The sequence below is a fragment of the Acanthochromis polyacanthus genome, chromosome 2 (assembly GCF_021347895.1).
Source record: "Acanthochromis polyacanthus isolate Apoly-LR-REF ecotype Palm Island chromosome 2, KAUST_Apoly_ChrSc, whole genome shotgun sequence".
Lineage (NCBI taxonomy): Eukaryota > Metazoa > Chordata > Actinopteri > Pomacentridae > Acanthochromis > Acanthochromis polyacanthus.
The window spans coordinates 976,098-1,003,812 of NC_067114.1; the positions used below are offsets into that span (position 1 = coordinate 976,098).

The 27,715-nt window shown below is 42.3% G+C and overlaps 1 protein-coding gene across 1 annotated transcript in view; it reads right to left on the reverse strand.

Moving 5' to 3' along the window:
* neo1a (neogenin 1a) overlaps positions 1–27,715 on the reverse strand; it is a 222,098-nt gene that overhangs the window by 129,460 nt on the left and 64,923 nt on the right. Inside the window, 1 exon segment of the mRNA XM_051937001.1 lies at positions 16,656–16,979. Coding sequence (XP_051792961.1) covers positions 16,656–16,979 — 324 coding nt within the window.

A 27,715-nucleotide genomic window follows, 5' to 3' on the forward strand; every position in this document is an offset into this window, starting at 1 on the left:
AAGATGCTCGGTGAGCTGAGCGCTTCACACGTCGTTCCTCCGGTACGTTCCATCTGCGCCCAGGGCCACCAGTTCCTCGGTTAGAAGATGAAACACCAGATTTCTGCACCCTCAGCACCCGCCAAGTGGAGGGAAAGATGCATCTGAAACATATTTTATTTACGTCTGGAGCAGCAAAAATCTAACCCTTCTCTGTCACCGTGGAATCACACGTCGTCCTCATAAAGCAGAAGACATCTGAGAAACGTGACGCTTCTCATCAAGTGAAGACGATTCAGAATATTCCAGAACAGGAGCAAAAGCAGCTCATTGATGAGGGATTGTTTCTGCTGAAACTATCTGTGTGTGAAAGGAAAGGTGTCGGGTTAACCAGCAGCTCAACAGGATGAAGCTGCTTTTATGTTTGACGCGTCCGTGAAGTCCATCATTTTAGCCACGCCCCCTCACATGACCCTTCTCAGGAGGAAACTTCTCCGTCATGTACCTCCAAGTTTTTCCAACAACACGGACGGAGACACATAGAAAACTGGCAGAAGAACAGGAGCTCCATGCAGCAGAAGTTCACAAACCCAGACATTTATAGATTCATCACCGTGGTAACCGAGTTATGAACGATTCATGGTGTGAAAGTAAAACCAGCTGCTGAAATGCAGATATTTGGTAAATGGATAACTTCTTCTACTCTAGCTTAGCACTGTGGTAAACGTGTGTTTATGATACACTGCCCCCTGCAGGCTGGGAGCAGACGGAGGATAAAGTCACATGTTCTCTAAAGTGGATTTCCAGCATCTCATTTCTGTACGTCACATTTGTGCAGAAAGCAGAACCCAGCTTCAAGCAGGCGACCCATAAACAGGACTTTAGTCCCTGATGGTCCTGGTGTGAATCACCCATGGCTCGTTGCTGCAGGTCTCCTCCATTCTTCTCTCCACTTTACTGTCTCTGTCTCTCTGCTGTCCAACCAATGACGCTGAAAAAGGCCACAAACGTAACTTTAAAAAAGAAAAGGAAAGGTGTCAAAACCAGCGACCTTGAACATGAAATTCCAGGCTGGAACCAGGGATAAAAACTTTCCCACTTTATCTGCCCACTCCGTGTGTCCGATGAATGCAGAGGTGTGTTTCAAAAGATTTCCCCGAGGCATGGGAAGCCATGAAAGAAAAAAAAAACCTCAAGAGTCAACTCTCTTTCAGGGTTCAAAAGCTCTATGAAGCCCAATTTAGCTTTGAAACACGGCGACGTTTTAAAACGCAGACCCGCCTCATGCGTGCTCACTGGACGGCATCAGGAGATGAAAGGCTGCGTGTGGATGAGCACACGGAACCGCGTAGGTGTCTGTATCTGAAGAACCGCCAGCAAGGAGACATGGACGGTGAATGTCAATGAGGGACGAGAGCATAAACAAAATGCTGTGAGTGCAGCGGAGCCTCTTTTATGTAGATTGGGAGAAGAGTGTTAGAAAACTTTTCACAGCTTTGAATGAGGCTCTCAGCAGGTAGGTGTGAAGAAGGCTGTTCACGTTCACCCACAGAGGTCCACACGAGGAAGATGTGAGCCTCACACACCACAAACTGGTTCCAAACCAACACAAACATCCCATCATCCCAGCAAACCATCACAAAGTTACATAAAAGTTCAGAATCAAAGCTGCAGGAGGTAAAAATCTAGAAAAGGTAGAGAGATGGAAAATCCTCCCTCTCCCATCTGTTTTCTGTGCTTTACAAATAGTCAAGTTTAAAGTGAATACTTATTTGTTGTTAAAGGATTTAAAACCTGATCTCATGAGTCAAAGTCCAACGTCGACTAGAAACGATGTTCCTCTACAACCAATCGAGATTCTCAATTAAGAGAATAAAGACATTTTAAAAGATTAATACGTTTGCTACAACCGTCCTTGAACCTGTCACAGTGTGATGTAGGACCATCGATTTAGAGCCAAGACCAAAGATATCTCCACCATTCTCTCACCGTTGGTGTCTTTGGTCTGGGTTCGTGTGTAGAGGCCTTTAAACCTTCGTCCTTCTTTCTTACAGCTTCAGGTGGATTTCATGGCTCTTTTTAACCTGATTTCTTCCCAACATGTTAATTTCTCCCCAGACATAACTAAGAGGGCGGTCTAGCTGCACAGGCATCGAAACCTTCTGGAGACGCAGTAATCTGCCTCCACACCCTGTTACCACGGCTGATCTTCATACTACCTCGCTCAGTGAGTGTCTCCTGTCAGAAATCCAGATTCCTCTCAGACCACAGAGCTCCAATATGCTGAAAGGTTGTTCAGGACTTTTAGCCCACTGATGCCAAAACAAGCCCTGCCTACCCCGGCTTTAAATCAGAGCTGAAGAAGTCATTTGGCCGATAAGATCTGCTGCTGCAGAGGGAACTGCTCTGCCTGGGGTTATCTGTTCAAGCCTTATGTTCTACGATAATGCAGAGCTGCTCATTTAGTCATTACATCCCAGTTCTCTGCCAGAACACACAAACACAAGCATCATTACCATGTGATGGTGCTCAGACTGTGAATGACAGGAAACGGCCCTGAAGGAGGAACGCTGGTGGAGGACTGTGGCTCTGGCTGCCTCTAACGGCTCAGTTTAAAGTATTACAAACTGTGTGCACTGAGTCCAACTCTGACTTGCTAAATTGATTTATTCATGTCTTCTCCAACACCTTGCAGGCTTAATGTTAAGTCCTGATTGTTTATTCTAGCTGATTGGTGTAAAGGACATCTGATGAGCTATTCTCCATCAGAAACGCTTCATTTACTGCAAATCTGGGAAATGTGTCAAGCTCAGTCTGAAGAGGCTCTGACATTTATTTCAAGTAAATCCCACAGACAGCTATAGTTGCTGAGGGGCAATTCAAATTTGTTTGAGATCCCAAAATTATGCTCCTCACGCACAAGTAGATATTTTGGAGCAGATGGTAGCGAGACACGTATAAAAAGACAAAACACTGGAGCTGATTAACATGTCACGCTAGCAGCCAAATTCTCTCTGACACCGTGGTTCTACCCGCCGGGTCCAACGTGGAAATGAGAGCATTTAAGGCAAACCTCTGGAGCCGAGTGCAGAAGAATCCTCAGTGATGTGTAGATGCTCGGTACGCTGGGGGGGAAGCATCGCGTTCAGCAGAGAGGTGGGGGATGAGGTGCAGGAGCACAGAGGACCAGAGAGACGGGGGGAGTCATTATGCACAGAGTCATCTTCATCTGCTGACTGCAGCAGTCAATTATCACTCTCATTAGGACTCAGTAACTGCAGCAGCATTGTGTAGAAACAGGCAGAAAACGGTCCCAGCTCAGGTGGACAACTTTCATTTCAAACTCTAAATGCAGTCTCATTGTGGTGAAGAAAACGTCCCCTGGTGTTTGGATTTTGTTTTGTTTGCAGAAGCAGAGACTCTGGATCAGGCACAGTGACCAGGTCCATCTAAACCAAAGCATCCCATAGATCTGATGTTTGCACCACTTCAAACCACGCTGAACAGACACAGACTGATGGACTACGCTGCAGAGATGTCAGACATGTTTTAGTCATGTATGAAACTTGGAAGGTTTTGGTGTGAATGTAGTCACATTATGACACTGCTAGGAGGTGTGCAGCGGTGACATGGAGGTCTGATGGACGGCTGATGGAAATGAACAGCTGTATCCACTCTAAAAGTTCACGTACACTCTGAGAAACAAACAACACCTTTCTGAAGATTTGGCAGCCGTACTTCACCTACACCTTTATCAGATTTATTATAAAAATGATGCCAAACTGATGGATTATTTACACCACCTCTGACTTCATGTTTTATTTTTTTATTTTATTCATTATTTCGACTATTACCTGCTGGTTCTGAGTTGGGTACTCTTTTAGTTTGTGTGTGTACGGGGGAGGGGGTATTTTGTATTCTGTAGTTTGTGTATGTTTTGTTAAATTGATAAAATTGTAAAACTGTCATGTTGAAGAACTGATTTGACAGAAGAATTGGAGCCTTTCTTGCAGGAACTGAACAGGGAAGCTAATGATAAAACTGCTAGTTTAACATGTAAAGCTGTTTTTACCTGTTCACATCATGTGTTTGTGGTCGTTGTGGATCAGTAACGGCTCTGATCCAGCACACTACTTCTCACCTTTTGGCCCTGAACTCTTTAACTTTATGCTGAACAGTGAGGCTGATTGCTCATAACTGTGAAGCTTTAAATCAAGCTTTCAAACAGCAAACAGACACTCAGATGTTGTCCTCAAACATTACAGCTCATTCCTTTATGAGAACAGCTTAAAGCCTGTTTAAACTTGGAGCTCCACATCCCTTCCTCTCAGCTGAACTGTTTCCAGGTATTTATTGCACATATTTAATGAAACTGCACAGTCTGACCTTTGCAAAGACACCAGCTGCCTGACTGTACATCAGCTGTAGTCCTGGTTAGACCTGCATGCAGCTCTGCAGCGTCTCCACACTCATTACTGACATTAGAAGACCTCATGAGCTCAGCGCTGCATAGATATGTTAATATCTAGATATGCTAATGCCAGGATTGCCTTGCACAGATGTGTTAATGTCTATGCAGTTTTATGTTAATATCACCAGCTGGACTGGGATGGAGCTTTGTAATTAGAAGTAATGACAGTATAAAGTACATAAACTTCTATAAAATAGTAGTTTTACTCATTTCTTCACCTGTTCACAGCTTCTTTAATTTAAATTAAATAAGACCTCATATTTTCAGAATGCAGCCCTAATACTTATAAGTTTCCTTTGTGTCTCACTTGTTTGTTTGTCTACTTTTTGGTTGTTTTTTCACAATTTTGTCATTTTTTGTCTCGTCATTCGTTTCATTTTTTTGTCTTGTTCTTGTCGACGGTCCATTTTTCTGGTTGCTTTGTAACTTTTTGTCTCTTTTTTTGTTTTATTTTGAGTTGTTTGTAAAAATTACAGAGAAGACATTAACTGCAGATTGTAAATCAGTAAAACTATAAATTTAAAATCATTTCTAGAACATGACAAGTTGTTTGGATCAGAAAGTAAAATACTAGATTGTTCTTTTGTTGTTTTGTGTCTCATTTTTATAATATTTTGTCTTGCTTTGTCTCTTTTTTGTCTGGCTTTTGTCGTTTGTCTCATGTTTTTGTCGTTTTGTGTTTCCTTTTTGTCTGGCTTGTGCTTTTTTGTCTTATTTTTGTCATTTTGTGTTTTTTTGTCTCACTTGTGTGGCTTTGTGTTTCACTTTTGTAAAAATTTGTCTTGTTTTTTGTCTTCTTTTGTTGTTTTGATCACAAAGCAAAGGAAGCATATTTACTTCCATTAGGGGTCATATTTCATGCAGTATCCCGCTTTAAAGATTCGGATGTTTCCAGACAATCACCTCCTCAGAGTTCTGATCATATTTCTCCATTCCACCTCCATGTTCTGTGAGATCCAGGTAAAAACACAGAACTCTCACTGTGAGAAAGGTCTTTTCTCCTCGATACAAAGGCTAATACAGAACATGTGCAGAGATTACCAGAATAAATGATGACAGAACTGGATGGACAGCCTCGATTATTCTGAAAAAAAAAACACAGATCCAACACATGAGGCTGGTCCTCCTAATGACCAAGATAAGGGATAAATTATCCTGAAAATAGCCTGAAGCTGGGAGGATTAAAGGAACAAAAACCCATTTAAGTGAATAAAGTCATTCTTTAGAGGTAACCTGTGATGTAATGAGGACTGTGTGGAAACCAGGACCAGCAGACCGTTCAGCTGAAGGTAGAAACTTCACATCAGTTTGTGTCACATTTATGAGGAGAGGCGGCTCGTCACACCGTGGAAAAATCCCGGAAACTTACAAAGACAATTAATTGCAGCGGTGTAAATTCCCACGCACACAGAAACCCACAGCAGGCACTGAGGTGTCTGGAGAGCAGAGATATGGCCGGCTCCATCAGCCTCTCCACCCACCCAGAGGACCTAATCAGTCTGTGAATACACGGAAAATGGAGGCTGTCATCCACCTCCAGCCCAGCAGACTCCCTGCAGACACGTTTCTGCCACCGCCAGCCTCCCAGGAGAAAAAAGACGGATCTGTCCCTACAGCTCCATCCTCAGCCCTGCTTCTCTGTGTCCTCCTTACAGCTCAAATACGTGCTTTCCTTTCCGTTCTTTCCCTCTGCACTCCAAAAGGTCCCTGAATGTTTTAACATGATGAATGCCTCTAAGTGTGCAGCACCAGTCCGTCCACACACAGATGGAAACCAGGGGAATGGAAGCCACCCTGACCCTGCTTCTGGGTCAGAACCAGTCGTCATGGCAACGACCCCGGCAGCCCAGCAAGGCAGCACGTAATTGGTCCTGAGGGGAAACGCCTGCACCTGGAGACGTGCACGCCGACGGAGGGACAGACTGCACCAACGCAGAAACTACCAGGATCTTTATATGATGGGATGCTGGGTTCTTTTTCTCCCACTGACACTCCAAAACAACTCACATAAAGCTGAGTCCAACTGGCTTTATTCTATTCCAACCCTCTGAACCACCAGCAGGAGTTAAAGCAGCTGGTTTTTCTGGTGTTGTTGTTGATTTTAATCACCATAATCACGTTTACTGGAGTCAGAAAGTGTAAAAACAGAAACAATCATCACATTTTCAACCTTCAGGCCGTCTCTGAAGTCATGTGACGGGCGGTTAATTAAATTTAAGCTTAAAAACACTAATATTTCATCAGAATCACTTAATTTCACGTCTCAATCAAACCACTAACATTCACCTAATTCTATTAAACAGAAAAGAATCCATGGACTTCAGCATCAATAAAAAGTCATGACTGACTCATGAGACAAAAATCTGAGACTTTTTCAGCTGAACTGCAGGCAGTGTTTAACCAGAAGCAGATGGAGACACGTCAGAGCAGCTGATAATAAAATAAAACAGATCTGAGTGAAATAAAATAAGTACAGCGAGGCTCAAACGTGCTGGAAGACCCATTCTAAACGCTGAAACATCTTTCTAGAGGTAATGAATGCATGAAGGAATAGAAAAACAATCAGTTTGGGCTGTAAAAATGTAAATAGTAAAATATGCAGAGCACTCAGAGCGGTAGTTTGGTAACGTGGAAATACTGCACATGTTGATAGCAGGGAATGTAAAATAAATCATCCACTTCTGTTTCTTCTTTTTATGACTTATGGCATCATAGCTGTGTTAAAGTGCTGCCAGAAGGCATGTTTTAATCCTCTCTGCTTCCAGCTATGCTGCTGCTGTTTCCATAGAGGTGCACGTTTAAGACTGCCGTGAAAAATGAGAGCAGGAAAGTTACGGGAGCAAAAACCAGCCGGAAATGAGTGGAGATTCAGAGCAGACGGCTTCTCAGCAGATTAAACCTCCATTCATTCACATCCTGCTTTCTGTAAACACTCTGATTATTAATACACTTTATTTGTTTGTGAATCATTTGTGGTGCTGCACATCTGAGTAAGTCTGATGCAGTGAGTCCAGCAGTCATTCCCACCCTGTAGAGAGAAAGATTCTGCTCCAGAAGGATCCCAAAATACAGAACTGTAATACCGTCTGACCGTTACCCCGACAGCGACACAGACTGACCATTTTAAACTAAATGTACTGGATTCAACCCAAAACACACACATCCAGTTTGCAGATGAAGAGGACCAGAGTGGTTTTAACAGCATCTACAGCAGGGTGTCCAACATGAGGCCCGTGGTCCAAAAGTGGTCCTCCAGAGGGTCCAATCCGGCCCTCAAAGTGGAAAAATTACAGAGAAGACATTAATGCAGATTGTAAATGAGTAAAACTATAAATTTAGAATCATTTCTAGACCATGACAAGTTGTTTGAATCAGAAAGTAAAATATTAGATTGTTCTTTTGTTATTTTGTGTCTCATTTTTGTAATATTTTGTCTGTTTTTTTTGTCTGACTTGTCGTTTGCCTCATTTTCCTCCTCATTTTGTTTCTCATTTTGTCTCCTCTTTCCTCGCTTGTGTTTTTTGTCTTTTTGTGTTTTGCTTTGTGAATCGTTTAATGTGTTGTTTGTGTCGTTTGTCCACTTTTTTGTCATTTTGTTTCTTGCTTTTGTCATTTGTTGTCTCGTTTTTGTCGTTTGTCCATTTTCTTGTCGTTTTGTAACATTTTTCTGTCTAATTTTTGTTTTGTTTCGTTTGTCTCATTTTTTGTCGTTTTGTCTCTAATTTTTGTAATATTTTGTCATGTTTTTGGTTTTTTTTGGTCATATTGATCATGCAGTAAAATCCTCTGTGGTTCAGCTCCAGGTGACTAAATGTTGTGTTCCTTTGTAGACTCTCTGTGATCTGGAAGTTGTAATGTGGAAATGATAAACTGAGGATGGATGCTGATGGAACTGAACTTATTTTTCTTAATGTCAGGTTGTTCATGATGTTTAGTAAAAAGAGAATTCCTTAAATGTGAACACTTCTGCAGTAAAACAAAGGAACCATCAGGAATGGTGGTTATTTAGAGGTTATCATGCTGTGGTTTTACTGGTTTTACTGGAGATCAGACTAAATGTGGAAGCTGGACTAAGATGAGTTTGACTCTCCTGCTCTACAGCGTCTGCAGGTTTAAGTGAAAACGAAGCAGAAAAAGATGTTTTTTGGCTCCAGCTTGTTGTGGACAGAGTCAGGACTCACAAATAAACAATAAAAACTTGAAGAGGAAAACAATGACATGGTTGATGTATTTCTTTCTGGGAGTTCCTCTGAGAATCGGGGAGTTGTTGTGTTTTTTTCTGTTGTTTTGGAGATTTATTACTGTACATTTCGGAGCTTTATGACTCCAGCTGCAGCCGCTGTAGAGCTGCAAAATGGGAGAGAGCCGAGAGGTGGAGGAGCCTGAAAGGATAATAAAGAGAAAATGGAGGACTGAGAGAGGCAGTAAGGGAGGTAAAAGGAAAGGACAGGGAGGTGACTGGCTGGGAGAAATGATAAAGAGAGCGAGACAAAGGTGAAGCATGGAGGAGAGCTGGAGCTGGTTGGTAGGTAGAGCAGCAGGATGAATGCTTACACCTCACTGAGCATCTCAGTCACTCCCAGCTCCACAGAACAACCGGTGTGAGCGCTCCGGCATCTGTTTGGGCTGATTCTGCTCATGTAGCTGGAAACAGACCAGCCTTTCAGATAACACTCCATGTTTGCCCTTGGTTATTGTTTGTTTGTGGATTTTAACCGGGGTTAGTCTAGTTTAGACACAGGATATCGACAGAACTCAGAGAGAACGTCTAAAAAGGTCGAATATATTCTACACATGGACCTGCTTACCAGCATTCACATGCAGACGGTAAAAACAGGCATAACCTTCACATCTATGATAAGATGAGCCTTTATTAATCCCACAGTGAGGACATGCAAAGAATGAAGAATCAAATAAAAATGGATCAAAAGATACACAAGCACAGTTCTAAATGGGTCAGTCTGTAACTGAAGGACTTTTAAAGTCCATGGGATATATATGCATAGATTTATATTAAAAGTAAAAAAACTAATGTTTTTATGTTCATTATGATCACGTCTTTACAAATTTCATCATTATTTATTAAAGGAACAATCATTTATTAATAAAAAATGACTGGATGTCAGCCAAATAACGGTCTGAATTTAATACTCTATTAATAAATAAATAAAGGCAGCCTGGCTCAAAGAGGAGCTAGCTGTTAGCATGTTGTTGGAAGATACACTCTGCTCGGTGAAACATCTTCACAGAGCGTTTACAGAAAACCCTGTGAACCAAAGCAGCTTTATTCCAACTGAACGTCTTTATCTGTGTTCATCAGTTTTCTGTTGTCAGAACAAAGCTGACGCGATTATTCACAACAAGTGAAAAGACTGTGACTTAATGAATGGACTGTTTGTCCAACATCGTGTTTCAGACGAAACCACAAAGGAGCCGTCAGGACGGCGGTGATGCAACCCTCCTCCTCCACATTTTCTGGCTGTCATGTCTGTGGGGGTGGAACGCCCCCCATCAAAAACAGATTAAAACACATCAAAAAAGGGATTAAAGAATCTGCCGACTCCCCTAAACCCTTCAAAGGGCATCTGACTCCGTCAGAGCGTGAGCATGTTTAAATATGAGGCGACACACATGACACGAGGACCGACCGGCGCTCGCTTTGTGGAGAGAAAATGTTGATTTCTGTGAAAGCGATGAGTGGCTTCTGTTATCTTTATATAGTAAAGGAGTCAATAAGGAAAACAGAGAAAGAGAACGAGAGCCTGAAGAGGTCAGAAAGGAAAGGAAAGAAAAAGACTGAAGCAGGAGAGTCAAATTCATGTTAGTTCAGATTCCACATTCAGCCTCTGTTTTAGTGGAAAAATGCTCACATTTTTAAGAATTTTTTTTTTTACAAAACATCAGGAACAGCCTCAAATTTATAAAGAAAAATAAGTTCAGTTTCATCATCATTCATCCTCAGTTTATCATTTCCACATCACAACTTCCAGATCACAGAGTGTCTACAAAGGAACACAACATTTAGTCACCTGGAGCTGAACCATGGAGGATTTACTTTATGATCAATATGACAAAAGTCAGATTAAAAAAAGACAAAAAACAAATCAAGACAAAATATTACAGAAATGAGGCACAAAACGACAAAAATGAGACAACACAAGACAGAAAAGAAAAGAATTTGACAAAAAAGTTACGAACTGACAAATAATGGACACAAACAAGACAAAAAAACGACAAAAAAGGAACAATATGACATTAAAATAAAGAAAAAATACAAGACAAAAAGGAAACACAAAATGACCAAACATGAGATGAATGTCACAAAATATTTCAAAAATCAGCCACAAAATGACAAAAATTAGACAAATTACAGGAAACTAAACAAAAAGAGACAAAAAAGCTACAAAGCGACAAAAAAAAAAATCGACAAACAATCATAAAAATGGACAAAAAATGAGAAAAGCGAAAAACAAAACGACAAAAACAACATAAAACAATGTATAAAGAAAAACCTAAAATGACACAAATAAGACAAAAACACAAGCGAGACAAAGAAAACAACAAAAGAACAATCTAGTATTTTATTTTCTGATCAAACAACTTGTCATGGTCTAGAAATGATTTTAAATTTATAGTTTTACTAATTTACAATCTACAGTTAATGTCTTCTCTGTAATTTTTACACTTTGAGGGCCGGATTGGACCCTCTGGAGGACCACTTTTGGACCACGGGCCTCATGTTGGACACCCCTGGTCTATAGGATATGAGGGGGGGGAGGAGGGTGAGATGAATTCTCCTTTTTCTGATGTGGGGGTTTCCCTGTTCAGTGACAGTGAGGTGGTTTCTTCTTTCTCATTACTGTTCCTGGCTATCACCACTGTAAGCCGCTCCCTGTAATTCCACTTCCTCCTCCTCCTTTTCTCCTGCACAGACTCAGACTGAATGCAGAAGACTTCTCCCCACCAGGACACGCTCCTCTTTCATCTGCTGCTGTTTCTACGCTATCTGACTGAGCACACACGGCTAAAACACGCAGACTGGATGACAAAGCAGCGAGGAACACGCCAAGACAGACAGGCGTTACCAAGCAAACACCAGTTCAAAGCCGGCAACATGAAAGAATAATGAAGCAAAAGAGCGGATTTCACTGATGCTGTGGCAGTCTGTAGTGTGTACATACATGACTGCAGGCCATGAAAATATCCATCTCATTAGACTGCATGGTAATGGGATGTCAGGACAAAGACGAGAATTACTATTTCAAGAATCTACTCAGAAATGCTGCTGGATGCTGGGGATACAACAAACAACTCTACGTTTTCAATTAATCGATTAGTTAATCGATAACTATTGTGAGAATCAGTTTGATCTTTTTCTAATTTTAAAAACAGTCTGAAGTCTTTGATTCCAGCCTCAGAATTGTGAATATTTTCTGGTTTCTTTGCTCCTCTGTGACAGAAAACTCAATATCTTTGGGCTGTTGGACAAAAACGAGACATTTGAGAGATGAATCAACGTTTTCCACCATTGATCTGACATTTTACAGACCAGCTAACACATGGACTGAGAAAACAACAGGCACACATTAGTTTCTGTAGTTACTCAATAACAACTAGTAGTTACTTGAAGAAAAAAATGTGACGACGTTAAGAAAATACCAGTGAAAATGTAAAAGTCTGACTGATGCTGGGATCCATAATGAAGTGAGAGAACGTAGAATAATCCAATATGGCGGCAAATGTAAACAAAGCTGTCTGACAGCGCCATGTGACGACATATTCATCCGCTCTGCTCAGCAACTAGTTCCTCTGAACAATGAAACGCCGTAAGTCGAGGACGTCATAAATTGAGGACCTCCTTAACTTGTTTCCTAAATTACAGCTAAAATCTGTTTAAAAACACAGATCTTTTACCGTGCAGAGGCCGATCAGGCTGAGCAGTGATGGAGCTGCTGGTTCCTCGCTGCCATCCATCCCAGATATTACCCCGGGTTTGTCAGATATGTTCCCCGCCACGCCAGCCATCCGTGACTCATTCCGTCATTACATGTGAGAGGTCACGCCCACTCTGCCCGGCCTGCTGCCGTTCTAATGGCCTGCTCTCTCTACACCACAATTAACCTCTTTATTGGCCTCCTGCCAGCCAGCTGCAGATACATCAGCCGGTGTGTGCAAGTCCAAGCAGAAACGCAATGGCTCGGCGTGCACGACGCCTGTGCACGTGAATACACATCGATCGATGCTTTTAAGGATATGAGTGTGGAAAGTGTGTCAACATGCATGCGTCTGAATATAACGGCTGCTTCCAGTAGAAATGGAATGACTCTAACATCCCATAATAGCTGAGCACACACTGGAACATGAACCAAACCAGTCCCTCTGCATCATAAGTCAGCACAGATGGGAGACGCTGTTTGCTCTGCGGAACAAACACATATTCTTCATTCTGCTGTTGGATCAGAAATGAAAAAAGTCAACACAACATCTGACAAAATCCACCTCTTTAAATATGGATCCTAAATTCTGAGTCCGTCTGCAGACTTCAAATCGCTCTCAAAGTTTCATCAAAGCTGGACGACTAATCTCAAAGATAGCGCTGCTGAAGTCCCACTCTGGTTATTGATCCAACCCCTGAAAACTCATCTCTCTGTATGAAGACACAATTACAACTTTTATTTTGCCTTAAATTGGCTCAGATGCAGCTGCTTTCTCTAAAATACCAGAATCTATGGAGTCACCGCCTCTATATCGCTCCAGCTCCCTGCTTTGGAAAGTTATTACATCAGAGTAAATGAGAAATACATGATTCTGAAGGAAGTTAATAAAACAGAAAATGTAGCAGGAGTCAGAGTTTTCTTAAACTTCAGATTCTGAATCTGGGTTTATGAGACCATCAGCAGAACCCAGGAGAGCTGCTGACCTCCAGCAGTGATTAGTTTCCTAAACACACAGAGTCCTGTTACACCGTTCAACAGATACCACAACAATCACCACAACGAACCAACAATCACCACAACGAACCAACAATCACCACAACAATCACCACAACGAACCAACAATCACCACAACGAACCAACAATCACCACAACAATCACCACAACGAACCAACAATCACCACAAAAATCACCACAACGAACCAACAATCACCGCAACGAACCAACAATCACCACAAAAATCACCACAACGAACCAACAATCACCACAACAATCACCACAACGAACCAACAATCACCACAACGAACCAACAATCACCACAACAATCACCACAACGAACCAACAATCACCACAAAAATCACCACAACGAACCAACAATCACCACAACGAACCAACAATCACCACAACGAACCAACAATCACCACAACAATCACCACAACGAACCAACAATCACCACAACAATCACCACAACGAACCAACAATCACCACAACGAACCAACAATCACCACAACGAACCAACAATCACCGCAACGAACCAACAATCACCACAAAAATCACCACAACGAACCAACAATCACCACAACAATCACCACAACGAACCAACAATCACCACAACAATCACCACAACGAACCAACAATCACCACAACGAACCAACAATCACCACAACGAACCAACAATCACCGCAACGAACCAACAATCACCACAAAAATCACCACAACGAACCAACAATCACCACAACAATCACCACAACGAACCAACAATCACCACAAAAATCACCACAACGAACCAACAATCACCACAACGAACCAACAATCACCACAAAAATCACCACAACGAACCAACAATCACCACAACGAACCAACAATCACCACAACAATCACCACAACGAACCAACAATCACCACAACGAACCAACAATCACCACAACGCAGTAACAAACGGAGAAAAGAAGATGACTGAAAGCTAGCAAACAGAAATGTAAACAATGCAGGAAGAAAAACCACATTTATCGTGAGTTAAACCTCAAAACATGCAGTTTATCAATGATTCTTAATATAATTAGTGTTTGTTGACCAGACAATCGATCCTCAACAAGTTGCCTTCAAATCCTCATTCGGCCATTAGTTGTATTATTTCAAACACTAGAAGGAGCGTCTGACAGACGACTAAACCAGAGGTAGACTGATTATCGGATCCAATATTGAGCATTTTTCAATCATTAGCCTCGTGTTTCTGTGTTCTAACTGATAAATAAGTTTCTAGTAAAATGTTTTCCTGTAGCTCTCATGAGTCCCGCCCACAGCGCTATCTGATTGGTCAGTCCTCACAAGTAACAGCCAATCAGCGCTGAGGATAAACGCTGAGAAGTTCTTATTTAATTAAACAGTAAATGAACAAAGGCTCTGTGCAAACGTTTTGTGTTTCTTTTTCCTTGCAAATGTAGACAACTTCCAAACATCGGTGATCAGTCGACCCCGGCTAATCTCCATGAACGAGCAAAGGAAAATGTTTTCAGATGGTGACAAACAGCCTCATTAGTTCCTCCCAGCCCACAGCAGCTCCACACTGCTGTCTGAGAGGCTTATTCTCCACCATCCCATTGTCAACAAGAGGCCTCTCAGCAGCGTCTTAAAACCTGGCAGAGCACAGAGCGCACGGTAAACGCATTCTGTGGCTCCTCCAGCTGCAAATTGAATTTCAGGGCATGACTTGACTGAAAACACCTAATAATCCCACGTCACTAGCTGCTCCCCAGCAGAACAAGGTCACACTGTAGGACTAGGAATGGAAAAAAGGAAAGAAACAAGAGCCTTTTACAAGCATTTATCCAGAAGGGAACCGGACTGAGGCTCCAGCAAGGTGAAGGAATTTATAGAAAAGAAAATAGAAACGGCTGAGCAGCTGAAGGACGGGAACATAAGAAGGAAAAGCAAGCAAAGGTCCTTCTTCTGATTATGGTATGGGGGTGTGCATTTACAGTGGAGCAGCAGCAGGACGGAACAAGAACATGAAGCAGGAACTGCTTTTAGAAAGAAGGAACTACTCTGCAGCAAATCTATTCATGGATCACATCTGGTTCTACGGAGCAGGAGAGTCAAAGTCATCTTAGCTCAGGGACACACAGTCCCATCTGATCTGAAGCGGACCGGACCAGTAAAACCACAGCATAGCGACCTATAAATGACCACAATCCACATGTTTCCTTTGATTTAGTGCAATAAACTACATCCTGAAAATGTTCATGTTTAAGGAATTATCTTTCTACAAAACATCATGAACAACCTGACATTTATGAAGAAAAAATAAGTTTAGTTTCATCAGCATTCATCCTCAGTTTATCATTTCCACATCACAACTTCCAGATCACAGAGTGTCTACAAAGGAACACAACATTTAGTCACCTGGACCTGAACCATGGAGGATTTACTGTATGATCAACATGGCAAAAGTCAGGCAAAAATAGGCAAAAATCAACAAAAGCAAGACAAAATATTACAAAAATGAGAGACAAAAAGACAAATGCGAGAAACAAAATGACAAAAAATGAGACAAATGAAACAAAAAAGCAACAAAAAAAATGGACAAATGACAAACAAAACAAAAAATGACAAAAGAGAGGAGCAAAACGACAAAAACTATGCAGAAAAAAATGAATAAAGCAAAACACAAAACCACAAAAACAAACAAAATGACTAAAACATGCGACAAACGATAAGTCAGACAAAAAACAACAAAACTCGACAAAATATTACAAAAATGAGGCACAAAACAACAAAAGCGAGAAACAAAATGACAAAAGAGACAAAAAAGTTACAAAGCGACACAAAAATGGACAAATGAGACAAAAAATGACACAAAACAATGAACAGAGCAAAACACAACATGACAAAAATAAGACCAAAAACACAAGTGAGACCAAAAAGAAACAGAACAACACAAACATGAGACAATGACAAAAGTCAGACAAAAAATGGAAAAAAACAACAAAAACAGACAAAATATGACAAAAATGAGACACAAAACGACAAAAGAACAAAGAACAATCTAGTATTTTACTTTCTGATCCAAACAACTTGTCATGGTCTAGAAATGATTTTAAATTAAAAGTTTTACTAATTTACAATCTGCAGTTAATGTCTTCTCTGTAATTTTTACACTCTGAGGGCCGGATTGGACCCTCTGGAGGACCGCTTTTGGACCACGGGCCTCATGTTGGACCCCCTGCTACAGAATAAACATTTTTTCTCCACATTAACCCTTTCAGCTCCTACCTGCTACTGAGAGTCTGGCCGTGCGGCTGGAGATGGAGCCCAGGTTGTCGATGGTGGCCACACACTGGTAGGTCCCCTCGTCGGGCTTGTTGTGCTTGGAGTGGACCACGTGGGTGAAGAGCAGCGATCCATCAGGGAGGACGTTCCGCCTCTCGTCCGACACCAGGCTCATGAACGTGCCGTCTTTCTTCCACTCGATGCGAGCCGGCGTGGCGGCGTCGCTGTGCGCCGAACAGTTGAGCAGAGCCGAGTTTCCCCGGATGGCCAGCGTGTCCTGGGGCTCCGCCGTGAACCAGAAGGGGCTGAAGGGGTGAGCTGCTGAACCTGAGGGGCAACAAGAGGGCAAAACGTTAGCTGGCTGCTCTACAAACACAAACACTAGTTTTATTCCCCCTCATTATGCTAGATTTACTCTTTAGTGACTTCTTTATCTCCTGAGAAGCGACTTTCCTGGTTTGTGTTTCTTGTTCAGTTTCGGTTTTAGAGACGTTTCTGAGACCAGAGAGTGACGACAGACAGAGACAGGAGGCTGTATCAGACCTGAAGAGCATTTATTTATCAGTAATCATTCAATAACAGATAATCAGAGAAATGCCAAATATCAGCCACAATGATCGGTGGATCCCTGCTCTACATTCTGTAACATCTGAGCACTCATCTGTTCTCTGGTTTTTGCAGCTGATGCCTAAACTTGTAATATCTGTGCTGAATCTGACGCTTGCTTCAGATTCCATCATGTGAAAACACGAGTCTGCTGCATGTAACCGCTATAACACATCACTACAAATCACTTTAAACATCCGTACGCTGCAGCAGAAGATTGAAAAAGCTGCAAAAAGCCGACAATCAGAGGAACGAAAAACGAGCAAGTCACCGCAAATCACATCAGCCCAGACGTCACCACTTCAACGGCACATTTCTGAAAGCACACTGCAGCACTGTGAGCGCCCGAACACTCAATGAAATGTTCCACCAGCAAAACATCTTTCTGTTCATTCTGTCTTTTCAGCCTCAGTCCTTCCCAGAGACTCTGAGAGGCTTTTTATTAGCAGACCACAGGCCCCACTGGAGCTGGGCAGCAGGAACTGACAAATTTAACCCAGTCAAGCCTCCCTGGCAAGTTAATATCACGTCTTGTGTTATTCTAAGTACAGAGTAAACACTGTGGAACGCGGATGTCGTTTCCTCTCCTTCAGCAGAAACGGTTCCACGGCGCTGACACGGACAGTCCCAAAGTCAGAGAAGTGCAATCGCTTTGCATTTGTCCTCATGTTTTATTCAGGCTCCCCCACCCTCACATGCACACAGTGGCATTGTTTAGATAAATAACACCAATTATCAGTTCTGCAGGGAAGCGGCTATGAAGCGGTTTAAATAATGCAGCGGATGGAGTGGAATAAGAGGCTGAGAGTTAAATGCAGTTTAAAATATGCCTGCTCTCTTCTGAGGAAACGGCACATCTCCAGGGTGGAGAAGACACAGAATGAGAGAGAAAGAGGGATGTAGTGTCAGTGGTTCAGCTGTTTAACTACTGGGAGGTGATTTCTGTACCTGGTGAGATCCGGCGGGAGGAGCGGCGTAATGCATGCTCCATTACGGCGCCAATATGGCCGCCTGTCCTCTGGAAAGCACAAACAATTACGGCAAAACACTGCAGCAAGTGACTGAAGTGAATGGAAATTTTCCACTTTGGCATTAGGGAAGAAATGCAAGACAACACGGCAATCCGGCTAAGCTGCTCATTCATCTCCCATTCACTAATGGAGGCGACCAGAGCAGAGGGAACATCCTCATTCTGTGTCAGTGAGCCCGGCCATTCAGACCACAGAGAACAGAAAGAAAGCCTTTACTGTCAACAAACCGTGTACAACCAATCCTGTGAGCGCATTCACAGACTTAGACAACAGTATTCCTCACATACAGACACAGAAATGCAGCAGAACAACAGTATGTACGAGTGTGACCTATGAAAACTGTGATAGCGTTTCTTTTTGTGAGGACAGCAGATTTAATCTATTAATGCTCTAAAAACAGAACCGTAACCTCTGGATATTATACATTTCTTCACATACATGTAAATGCAATGGGTTTAAAATGGTGCAAAAAGGACAAAGAAGGTGAATGTGTATGTAAAGTTCAGAATACAGGAAGTCCTCGGTTTACGACATCCTCGACTTACGGCGTTTTATTGTTACGTCTGAACTGCTTACGTGGAACGAGCAGAGCGGATGAATACGTCGTCAGGCAGTTCTATCACACAGCTTTGTTTCCATTCTCTGGTTGTAGAGCCGGGTTCTGCTCGAGGTTTCTTCCCTGTTAAAAGGGTGTTTTCCTGCCACTGTCTCCTTTGGGCTGCTCTGGGGGTCAGGCATTTGGGTTCTGTAAAGCGTCTTGAGACGATTTGACTGTAATTGACGCTATATAAATAAAATTGAATTGAATTGAATCATACTCCACCTTGGATTGTGTGGACAAAACACCGACGAGCACCGGCATAATTAGATCAAGCACTAAAAACAGGGCAACATGCTGTGTCGTCTTCTTATAAAATGATTCATACATGCATGAAAGTCGCCTGTATTCATGACTTTATGAAGAGCTGATCCATATCATGATGCATGGAACGGATCTGTTTACATTTTCTCTGGAGTTCCGACTTACGGTGAAAATCTTACATCGATGTGTAGAACGGAGCTCTGACGTAAGTCCAGGACCTCTTCTATGAAAAGAAGATGCATCAAGTAGAAGATGCAATAAGTGCAGATATTTCCAGATTCTGCAAATGTTCTGACTGATTAGTTTAATAAAAGCAACAGACTTTAGAAACAGCGCTCTACTTGCGTCCTGCGGCTGCTTTAGAGTCATCTCACCGCTTTAATGAGCGGCTGCAGACTGACTGCAAGAAAAGCAAGACTTCAGGACACTAAACTTTATTAGATCTGCTGATGCAAAGCACTCAGAACGTTTTCAGAACCCCTCCAGGCAGAACTGAAAGTGGAATTGGAGTGAACAAACAGCAGTGAGGAATAAAATCTGCTCCGTCCTCAAGCAGACCGACACACATTCAGCTCTAAGTGAGAGGCTTTAAATTAGTCTGAAGCAAGCAGCTGATTGGGGGAAATCAATAAATCCAGAGCGGCTCTGAGCGCATGTTGGGCAGAATGTGACCACGCCAGCGATGGTGTTCATGACAGATGGAGGGGAGCAGAGGCTCCACGGCATGCTTCATCATCTCTGCTTTACGCTGCTGGATCAGCGGGAGAGCTTCCAGGCCGGGCTCGGCTCCATTCCAGCCACAAAGAGCATCTTCAGCCGACGCTCCGTCTGAGAAGGAAAACTGAATGGGCCTGAAGATCCTGTGGCATCCTATCAGAGCTTAAACAGCCGCCTTTAGCAGCTTTTCATCCCCATCGTGGAAACAGCAGGGCTTAGCTCCGGCTCGACTGCCGGACAAAATGCTGAACCATCTGCTTTCCTCTGTGAAACCAGGACTGGATCAGGTCCCCAAAAAACTCCATTAATATCAAACTGCAGACGGATAAACACACAAAACACGAGGCCAAAGTCTGAACTCCAATAAACACCGGGAGGCCGGGCGCTGAAATCAATGCTGGATCCACCGTCTGCAGACTAAACAGGCTCTGCACTGGAAGGTGGAACCAGCAGCAGAACCAGCAGCAGAACCAGCAGCAGAACAAGCAGCAGAACCAGCAGCAGAACCAGCAGCAAAACAAGCAGCAGAACAAGCAGCAGAACCAGCAGCAGAACAAGCAGCAGAACCAGCAGCAGAACCAGCAGCAGAACCAGCAGCAGAACCAGCAGCAGAACCAGCAGCAGAACAAGCAGCAGAACCAGCAGCAGAACCAGCAGCAGAACCAGCAGCAGAACAAGCAGCAGAACCAGCAGCAGAACAAGCAGCAGAACCAGCAGCAAAACAAGCAGCAGAACCAGCAGCAGAACCAGCAGCAGAACCAGCAGCAGAACAAGCAGCAGAACCAGCAGCAAAACAAGCAGCAGAACCAGCAGCAGAACCAGCAGCAGAACAAGCAGCAGAACCAGCAGCAGAACCAGCAGCAGAACCAGCAGCAGAACCAGCAGCAGAACCAGCAGCAGAACCAGCAGCAGAACCAGCAGCAGAACAAGGCCTCCTTTCTCCATTCGCTTTCTGTGCATCATGCAGACAAACTAGGAATCACAACAGAAGCTTCACATACTAACAGGTTAGGAGAAAAACACACTACTGGCTGCAAAACACACAAGATTCCCTCATCAGAAGGCAACAGAAACGGACTGTTTTTAGAATAAGAGGCGAAATTCATATTTCACCAGTTTATCAGTTAAAGTCCTGATATCAAAGCAGGCTTCTGAACTTCAACCATCTGACCGAGGAAAGAAGAACGTCTGTGGTTAATATTAAAATGTGAAACAGCACCAAGTGTCTTAAAACACTAGAGATTAATGGAGCAGATGAGGCCAACATCTCCACAAAAACCAAGAATCTCCATCTGCAACAAACTCATTAAAACACAAAAATCACAAGTTTCAAGTTTCACGTCAAAGGAAAAGTTTACTTCTGGGAGCTAACAAGGCTGAGAAGTGTAGGTCTGCTAAGAAGAATAATCCTAATGAACACCTGCAGAAGGAGGCGACGCTCTGAAGTGTTTGTTTGTGTTCAGAAACATCAAAGCTCAGGAGGAAAAATCTCAGCAAACGTCACAGAAACGGAACGGAAAGAAAAGACGGAGCTTCAGCAACAAAGACTTCTGTCTCTGTCTTTTTTAGTCCATGAATTCTTTAAGAAGCAGCACAAAGTACAGGAAGTCTTCATTTATGGGCACCAAAAAATACTGTTTCCTGTCTGAAAAAAATCCAAAAAGTCTGAAAAAAATTTCTGAAAATTTGCAAAACCTTCAGGAAGAAAATTCAAATAATTCCTCAAAAGTTTCCCTTAAAAGTTTTATTCTAAAAATAAATCCTCCACATTTGGCAAGAAAATTCTTGTAAATATTTTCGAAAAAATGAGCAAAAATCTTCCAAAAATGTTACAAATATCTAAAGTGATTCCAAATATATCAGTAAAATTTCTGATATTTTCTTTTAGAACATTCACAAAAAAATTGACTTTCACGTGAATGTTCATAAGAAAGTTTTTATAACTTTTTTCCACCAAAAAATGTTCAAAAATTTCCCAAAAATGTAGAAAATGTGGACATCAGAAGCTTCCCTGTGAAAATGCATTTTAAATGTTCTTTTCTGACTTTTGTCATTTGTCTTGTTTTTGTCGTTTTGTGTTTCCTTTTTGTCTCACTGGTGTTTTTTGTCTTATTTTTGTCGTTTTGTGTTTCTCTTTATTCGTTGTTTTGAACATCATTTTCATCGTTTTGTGGTTTTCCTCACAAACAGAGCCGAGCCGAGCAGCTGCTGCTGCTGGAAAAGCTCCGTATATTAAACGTTTCTTCTCTCTGCAGAAACACAGCCAGCGTCTACCAACAGAGCTGCAGGAGGAGAGGAGGGCGTCAGAAAGCACATTACAGTCAGAGAGGTCTAATCTATTCAGCCCACCAGGCTGGGAGCTCCCGTTTGTGTTTGAAAAATAGGAACCTCCACACCGGGAAGCAGCGAGAATGAGGCAGCGGAGAGCAAGCGGCTAGAAAATGAGGTTGTCCGCTTGATAAGTACGGGCTGTTACCTCTGTCCCAAATCCACTTTCCTCAGCAGCCGTGGAAAGGTTTGGAGGCCGACCCTCCGACATGCCGCCCTGCTCCCGCTCTGGACCCACATGGGAGCAGAAACACGGAGCTGTCGCTGGTTTCCGCTGTTAAAAGCAAGTTTACAGACATTACGGAGCTTTCTGTCGGGCTGAGGTGTGTGAATTCAGGTGATGTGCTCAATCTGTGGGCCTCGGCTTCCAGGTAGCTTCGCTGGAGGGTTTGGAAAACTCACTAAAAGGATTGAAAGAACTCCAGAGCAGCTTAAAGTCTCTTTTTGTGGCATGAATTCTATGACAAGGATCCATTTCTGCTCCTGCAGCCACCCAAGTACAGTCCACGGTTTGTCCAGTAGATTACAGCGCTGGGTGTAATCCCAGTGAAGAGCAGCGGTGGAGGGTCTGCTCTCCACACAAAGACCTCCTGTTCTGTCCTGTTCTGGCCCTGGATCAGCAGCAAGCCTCCTCCTTCACTGACCTGCAGTCTGACAGCATCCTCCTCACTGAGACAGAGCAGAGCACTCACAGAACCAGCACAAAACCAGCACAGAACCAGCACAAAACCAGCACAGAACCAGCACAAAACCAGCACAAAACCAGCACAGAACCAGCACAAAACCAGCACAGAACCAGCACAGAACCAGCACAAAACCAGCACAAAACCAGCACAGAACCAGCACAGAACCAGCACAGAACCAGCACAAAACCAGCACAAAACCAGCAAAAAACCAGCACAGAACCAGCACAAAACCAGCACAAAACCAGCACAGAACCAGCACAGAACCAGCACAGAACCAGCACAAAACCAGCACAGAACCAGCACAAAACCAGCACAAAACCAGCACAGAACCAGCACAGAACCAGCACAGAACCAGCACAGAACCAGCAAAAAACCAGCACAAAACCAGCACAGAACCAGCACAGAACCAGCACAGAACCAGCACAAAACCAGCACAAAACCAGCACAGAACCAGCACAGAACCAGCACAAAACCAGCACAAAACCAGCACAGAACCAGCACAAAACCAGCACAAAACCAGCACAGAACCAGCACAAAACCAGCACAAAACCAGCACAGAACCAGCACAGAACCAGCACAGAACCAGCACAGAACCAGCAAAAAACCAGCACAAAACCAGCACAGAACCAGCACAGAACCAGCACAGAACCAGCAACAGAGGCCCTTCTGTGGCTCCGGATCAGAGCCGAGGAAATCCTGGACAACATGAAGCGTAAACACACCGGACAGCTGCAGGACCATCAACGACCTGAAGAGCTCCATCTGGAAGAATTCATCACTATAGAGTGATTTTCTGCATAGAAATGAAAAACTAATTATTATAAAGACGGAAAAGAACCGCTTCAACTCCGGCAAAGGCCTCTGAAATAGATTTTTGCTTCTGGAAGGCGTCCAGATGTGCATTTCTACCGGTCTAGAGCTCTGTGGGGTTCATTTAAACGCTCAAACTAATGAGCTGTGGTCAAACTGTCTGTAGCCAAAACATTTCCATACAACCGACTACAGCCGCATGAATATTCTGATCCATGCACAGATCATAGTCCATCCATTTATCACGGTTATTCATTGATCTTTTTATTACACTTTCAGACTTAAATAGAAAACTGATTTCACTCCTGCTAACGTAAAAATCACACTTCTGCTGGAGGCAAATAGAAATAAAATACAGCAAAAAATATGATAAAAATAGAGCAAAAAAATATAATGAAAAATACAGCAAAAAAATATAATAGAAATACAACAAAAAATAATAAAAAATACAGCAAAAATACGATAAAAATACAGCAAGAAATATGATAAAAAATACAGCCAAAATATAATAAAAATACAGCAAAAATATATAATAAAAATACAGCAAAAAATTGTGTATAATATAGTAAAAAATACAGTGAGAATACATTAAAAAATAGCAAAAATACAGTTAAAAATAAAAAATACAGTGAAAATAGAGTGAAAAATAGTAAAAATAGATAGTAAAAAAATGTGTAAAACACAGTAAAAATAAAGAAAAAATAGTAAAAATACAGAAAAAATATAGTAAAACACAGTAAGAAAAACATAATAAAAATACAACGAAAATAAAGCAAAATACATCAAAAACAGTAAAAATATAGTAAAAATATGCATTTGAGTCAATCTGACTTCACATTGCACTTCTTGTGATATACTGAATATTTTCTTAAACTACATGTCTGATGGCTTTATGGTCTGTTTGTGTTCAGTTTTTTCTGTTCTTTGAATACTCGGAGCAGAATTCTGTTGGTAATAAAGTGACTTGATGGACGGATTAACGTGCACACATCGTAACGTGGACGCTGGTGCAGAAAAATGACATATTTCAGGATCCACAGTGTTCTATTCTGCATCCTTCTAGTCATCCGTATGTAGGAATACGGTTTCACACTCTGGGCTCTGTTCCTGTTTCACAACGTGAATCTCTTCATAAGGAAAGTAGAAACTCATTAACAGCACATCCAGGATGAATGCATGCTTCTGCAGAGGTAAAGACGGACGTAGCGTGGAGGCACTTTGTAGTGAAGCTTCATTCACTCAGCTCCTGCTATTTCCATCCCTCCACTGTTTGTCCTTCCACCCAGGGCTGCTTTCATGACGCCCATGGAAACGCTGCTCTCCCCTCTCCTCCTTTATCTTTGTACCTCCAGTGTGTCTCTTTCCCTGCACAATCCTTCATCCTCCCATCCCTCCAAGCTGAAGCCCATCTGTCAGCAGTGAACACCTCAGGGAAATAACGATGTGCAGAGCCAGCGCACAGGGACGAGGTGTCTCTGACAGAACAGGGCAGGAAACTGCAGCTGGCTTGTGTCTATTTAAGAATAAAGGGTAAATGATGTCCTTTTCTGATCAGAAGGACGAGCTGAGAGCTTCTTTCCCTTCCCTCATTTTGTTCAAATCTGAGCACTTTAACCGAATCAAAGACGTGGAGTTTAAAGTGGAAACTTATTTCATTAGAAGGTAACAGAAAGGAAAGGAGAAGGGCTAGATTCATTAACAAAGACTAACGTCATGAAGGACATTTGAATTAAAATGCTGATGTTCACACATCAAGAAAACAGAAGGAGAACGATTAAAAGCCGTCTGAAGCAGAGTAAGGAGAGGTTAAGTGACACTGGAATGCATCTGGGTTTCCCTCTTCTTTCTGGTTTGTAGCTGAACTTAGTGCGTTTGCTCCAGTCCTCCTCAACGCCTGAGGAAGCAGCTAGGATGGAGACCACAGCCACCGGTCCTGGTGTTCTCAGTAAATGAGGGGGTGAATGATCAGAGCTCGCTGGCTGTCCTGCCCTGGCACTCGCTCAACGGGCAGATTAAAGGAGGAAAGGATCCAATTTTTTCAGCTCACGGCCCTCTGACATCCTGTACAGCTCCAGAGACGACATGACGGGGTCACAGCGACAACATCAGCTCTCAGAAACACAACGTCAGGCTCTTTTAATCAGATGAAGAAACAGATCGCTGCTTAACAGGATTAGGACGACTCCGGCAAACAGAGCAGATACGGGCTGGAGGACGTTCTGTCTGGTCTGTTCTCTGTCAGCGTTTACAGACGTCTTAGGCAACAGCAGCAGCAATTAACAAGCTTCTAATCCCCGTTTCCCAGAAGCCACAAACACTGACCTCTACTCTCTGTTTGTCGTGAGAGGCTCAATCCCAGACCACCTGCCCTCCTTCCTGTTATTCTGACGTCTAATGAACACCCTGCTATCGTTTCCCAGTCAGGTCAGACCACAGCAACGTCCCCGTATCCTCTTTAAAGCACAGCATCAGCAGATAGGCGAAAGAAGGATTTATCCACAGATCAGCATCAACGTTAGGCCAAAAACAGGCAAAAAGCACCTTCATAATTCACTCTGCCCTGCAATTATGTCAGTTATGCAGAAATAAATAGGCTGTTCCTTCTAATATTTCAACGGAATTTAACAAAAGATGTGCAAGTGTGACTTATCTCAGGCCTGAGCACTGGATCTGAATGATTTCAGACAAAAAACACTGAAAAATAAAAACAGACAACTTTTTAAGCTGAATATACATTTAAAAAAATAGGTTGTTTCTACTAATATTACTCAGTAATTTATAAAAAATGGGCAAATGTGAAGTACCTCAGGCCCGAAAACACTGAAAAATTAAATCCTTAAAGGAAAATAAAAACAAAAAATGTTTTTAAGTTGATTAAACATAAAAGATTGATAGATTCTACTCATATTTCTGTGTAATTTAAAAAGAAATGTGCAAATCTGACGTATCTCTGGTCCAAAAACGCTGAAAAATGAAGTCCTTAATACGTCACATTTGCACGTTTCTTTTTAAATTACGTAGAAATATTAGTAGAAACAACTAAATTATTTATGGATAATCCACATAACCCTGATAAAACCCAAATGCAGAGAAAAATGTGCAACAGACGAACACTAATAAAAAGAAATAAAAGGCTTATGGTTGTGTGTTAGTGCATCGTAATGTGTTCTACATTCTCTGATGTGTCGTCATTCATTCATTATTTACACGGAGACATGAAGGATGCTCTTAGAAAAACAAATAAACTTGGATAACAACTAAATATTAAAAGGCAAAGTCATAAAAACATGAATCGGTGCGTTTTAGTGCTAAACAAATAAGTGTGGTTTTCTCCATCATTTGTTGGATTTGTCTGAGGGAAACCAAAAAGTCGTCACTTTAAAGCATTAAATGTTAAACGTTCCTCATTTAAAAGCAGATCCAGACCCTGCAGCCGGCTGGCTCGTATAGATTACACAAACTAATGACTAATTGTAGAAGTGACGGCTTTAGGCTGTGAGAAAACAGGAGTTCACTGAAGCACAAGATTTAATCAGAACACAGCTCCAAACCTCTACAGAAACCTACAGCGGCCTCACAAACATGCACACACTTTATTTTAGTGCGTTTTCTGAAGGTCAGAATCCACGACTGGGATTCCAGTGGGGGGTTATTCTGGATTCTGGAGCCTGTTTTCATCAGTCAGGCTCTTAAATGCTTTATTTCTGCCAACGAGCAGCTGAATGGTTAGTCTGAAAAGCTGAACAGAGTGATTCATGCTTTACATTGTCATCAGTGTTTGCAGCAGTTCCATTTGGAAGCTGTTTCTGAGACGTTCCTATTAGTACTCCTGTGTGGAGCCTGGATGTAAACAGGAGAATCAAACGGCGCTGATTAGCTCCTCTGTAAATAGGTAAGTGTTCATTAAACCTGAGCCAACAGGCTCCTAGTTACCAAATTATAAACCCTCTACAGCAGAAAGTACCATGAACACTTATGGAAGCAAATAAAACAAAGTAAATCTGTAATTAATGAAGTCTGAGC